General features: G+C 57.6%; 1 protein-coding gene across 1 annotated transcript; it reads left to right on the plus strand.

Moving 5' to 3' along the window:
* Positions 1 to 2,255: 2,255 nt before the first annotated feature.
* Positions 2,256 to 3,635, plus strand: LbrM_31_3720 (transcription like protein nupm1, putative; the record flags this gene model as incomplete). The annotated part of the gene is made up of 1 exon (XM_001567310.1): positions 2,256 to 3,635. One exon carries the CDS (start codon positions 2,256 to 2,258, stop codon positions 3,633 to 3,635), a length of 1,380 nt encoding a protein of 459 aa, XP_001567360.1.
* Between the last annotated feature and the right edge of the window lie 391 nt (positions 3,636 to 4,026).

Consider the following 4,026-nt stretch of genomic DNA (forward strand, 5'->3'; position numbering starts at 1 on the left):
CGCCGCCCCAGATTGGTTTTTCCCACGCGGGGGGGGGCACCTAAAGGGTTTGGCCCTTTTTTCTGCCGGACCTTTTCCTTTTTTTTAGATGCCCAGGGAACCCGGGTCTTTTGGGGAGCTTTCGTTCGTCGGCTTTGGGGGGGGGGGATTAGCAGGCCCGTTGGTTTTCGCTGGGCCAAGGGAACAATCCCGGCGTTTTAAATCCGTCCGGGGCGTGGGCACCCCCTTTGGACGCCTCCTTCCCAGGCCAGCAGTTTTGGCACACCACATCCGTCGACTCCCCCATGGTGGGACTGGCAAAGGGCCGTCCTGCCTCACATGGCCTTGTTGTCACCGCTTTCCAGCGACCACCCCTCAGTGAAAGGGCAGGTGGTGGCGCGCAGACCGGTGTCACGCTGCCTCACCCCGTTTTGTTGACGAGCACGGCATCTGCAAGCGCATACCATCAGACGTTGCCGTCGGGTACCGCGCAAGGGAGCGGTAGCAGCCCCGGCGAACGTGCCTGTCACGTCGACACGTTCTCTCTGCCGCCGAATCGGTGGAGCAGCGGCCTGCGCTCGCCGTTCTCACTGCCTGGGAATGACCCGGTGACCGCGCCTTATTCGCCAAGCGCTGGTACCGCGGAAACGTAGCCTTCGAATGTGGCCTCGCCTCCCAGCGCAGTGACTCAGACACAAATGGCAGCGAATTTTTCCCGACGCGCAAGGAGTACACACGGCAGAACGTAGTAGTGAAAGTCAGCGGCCTCGTTGCCTCTGCCGAACGAAGAAGAAATGCCGGAAAAAAAAAATTTTTATCGAAACGGAAGTGGCCAACGTGGCGGCTCTGTGAAGTGTGTGTGTGTGTGTGTGTATGTGCGAGTGCCGATAAGTCTGTGATGGATCTTATCTGGGGCGGGTGAGTGGGGGGTTGGAGGCCTTTTCCTCTCTGTGCACGCACACGTCTCTGTGGATGAGCTCTGACGTTGCGCCGCTTGTTTGAAGGCGGAACGGGAAAAAAAAAAAATCAAATAAAAAAAAGAGGAGACGCGCAGAGGTGTCGGCGATGTACTCAAAGAGGGGGGCGCCTAAAAAAAAAAAAAAAACGTAGCGTGGCGCTGTGGCAGTGGCCCCTGTCGCACTGCGGATCGCTTGAGCAGAGGGCGGGAGGACATCTCCTTTGTTTGATTCACCTCTTACGGCATCAAAGTGGGGAGCGTCGCTTTCCCCGCAGCGTATCTATTCCGCATTTCAGCGATCCCTTGTGTGGGCCTGAAAATTCCCGCTGCCTCTCTCTCCATCAACTATGGCTCCCTCACTCACCGCTCCTCCTGCGCATACGATTACCCATGCCTCCCACCACAGTTGCTTCGTAAGAACACCTCTAACCATAAAAGGGCTGCCGTGGTGTATCGACCACTTCTCTGTGCACCTGATCGCACTTGTGCGCCTCTGCTTGTTTGCTTCATGTGCCTGCCACTGCGGGACGCCGAAACCGCAGCGCCGAGCGACGCGCACCCCACACCTAACAAAGAGTAAAACGCAACACACAGACGCGTGTACAACGGATCAGTACGCCCACCTCCCTTCCTTCGCCCTAGCCCTACCTTGACAGACGACACCAACACACAGCCCACCTTCCTTTTGGGGGTGTGCGTTGTGATTTCCTTGTCGCTGCTTTATTTGTTTCTCCTCCTCTCCTCTGATCACATTTTTATCACGCGTTTTTTTGGTTGTTTCGCTTGGTGTGTCTGTCTGTCTGTGTGTGGGTATTTGTTGTCTACTTCCTCTGTGCATATATCGAGCTCGAGCTAGTTACGGTAGGTAGGTTAATATCTGCACAAGGAATCCTCTCCCTCCCTCTCTCTCCCCCCAGGTACACGCATAGAAGTCGATATCGAGCTCGTACCTGCTGCGGCAGTATTGGTGTCTTATCGCAGCTTGCGGAGCTTCACACCTCTATTTCGCCTTTTTGTTGTTGTTGTTTTCTCTCTACTTCACGGCAGAGCACGGCACCGCTGAAACGGTCGCTCACCTCTCGTGCATAGGGAGGGGGGTGCGCACTTCTGGTTTCCTAACGGAAAGAGGGAGAAGCTCCTAAAATACTCAACAGTCGAAGGGCTCTGTGAGCGGGCGTGGGCACCCCTGTCTTGAGCACACCCTAGAGAAAAAAAGGACACTGCTGGACATCGCATAACCTACAGTGATTCCCCTCTCGACAGCCTCTACCTGCGCTTTCGCTGTTCGCCACCCACTCCCCCTTTCCCCCTACTCGTGATGGACCTCTCTGTCACAGTCAGCTTCATCTTCATTGTCAGCGCTACTCTCTTAGGCTTCGCTGCTATGATCGCTTTGTTTGTATCGATGCCTTTTAGCTGCTGTAAAATCTCGAACGGTGATCTGGCTGATGGCAACCGCGGCAGGCAACGCGCGGGCGCTGCTACCGGGCAGTTGGGCTCGTCCTCCAACGGCGAGGGAGCCGCGTCAGAACGTGAGTGGAGGGGTATTCCGCTGAACTCGCGGCCGCCTCGCCTTACCCCAGAGCAAGAGATCCTGCGCGACAAGGCAATGGAGCGGTACAAGCGACGTAAGGCCCGCCAGGAACGCCGTTGTCAGCGCCAAGCTGCCCGCGAGGCGCGCATGGCGAATATGCGCGAGGGTTACGGAGAAGACACAGCGAGCGAGGGCGAGTTTGCTGATGGTTCCTCTGTCACCAGTCGAACGACACTCGCGTCTGCTGCGCCGACAGCGCGGACAGCGTCGACTGTCGCGTACGGACGAGGCTCCTACTTCCTACCTTCCCCCTGCGCCTGTGAGGGGCATATAGAGGAGCATGATGACAGCGACGACCGGCGCAGCTCACGCAGCAGCGGCTCGCGGGGCAGCACTGGCACTGCGCGCAGTCGTGCCAGCCAGGGCACCGCCACGACCAAGTCGCACATGCGTCACCGCCAGCGCCAGCGTCTGCGTCGTCGCGAGCAGCAACAGCAGGTGGATCTGTTTAATCAGTGGGCACGCATGCAGATGGTGCCTTCCTCAGAGCTGTCACCCTCCTCAAAGTCTCTCTCTGCGTCGTCGCAGCGTGACGAGGAGGGAAGCACGACAGATGAAGGTGGTCGTCGCCGCACCAAAGCGGCCTTCGGCAGTCGTTGCCGCGTCCATACGCATCGGAGACGCTCGTCCAGCGTGGCCAGTTCAGCACCTCGTCCACCGGAGGACGTGCTCGGCACCGGCTGCTCGACGTACCCGTTCGTCATGAACGCCGAGCACGGCCATCTGGAGAGCCTCAGAGTTGGCAATCAGCACCCGGTGTCTGACAAGATAACAGTGGATGCAGACGGTAGTGAATGCGACACGACGCCCTTCTGCCCGTTTACGCACTCGAACGGTGCGACCGATTCGAGTTCGCCGCATGTGTCGCCGGCGGATCACTTAAGATACGCTAACCGCACCGGTGAGCAGAGCGGCCATCTGCAGCCGCGCCGCCACAAGCATATGTGGAAAAATGTTGAGCACAACGTCGCACTCAGTGGTTTCTTTAACCGCCCTACGAATGATAACATGGCTGGCGCAGATATTCAGTCTAGGCCCCACTACAATGACGGAGAGCCGTCACACAACCCCCTCGGGGACCACGAGCATATTTTCCAGAAGTGAGCATGGCTCGTGCGATGAAGCGGGTGCGAAAAGAACGATATGAAGGGCAGGTGGTGCCAAAATACGGCATGGGTGCTTTCCTACTCTTCAGAAATCTCCCTCATTACGTATCCAGCCTTCCTCCCCTTCTCTACGCAACGCATGCGGCGAGTCAGTCTGTAATTACATTCATGGCTGAGCAGTCGCCTCGCTCCGGCATGAGAAGCTGAGCACTACTGCAGCTGGGTATTACGCAAGTGGAGTTGACAAAACTGAAGAAAAAAACCTGCCAGACTCTCGCCAATGGCCACTGACGTGCACGTGTTAATATCGCTCACACCAGCTGACATGACAGCGGGGTGTACACCCGTGTGTTGCGCCGCTGAAGGCACGGCTGGGCGTAGACGGTAGG

Source organism: Leishmania braziliensis, contig 73, assembly GCF_000002845.2.
Source record: "Leishmania braziliensis MHOM/BR/75/M2904 WGS CADA00000000 data, contig 73, whole genome shotgun sequence".
NCBI lineage: Eukaryota > Euglenozoa > Kinetoplastea > Trypanosomatida > Trypanosomatidae > Leishmania > Leishmania braziliensis.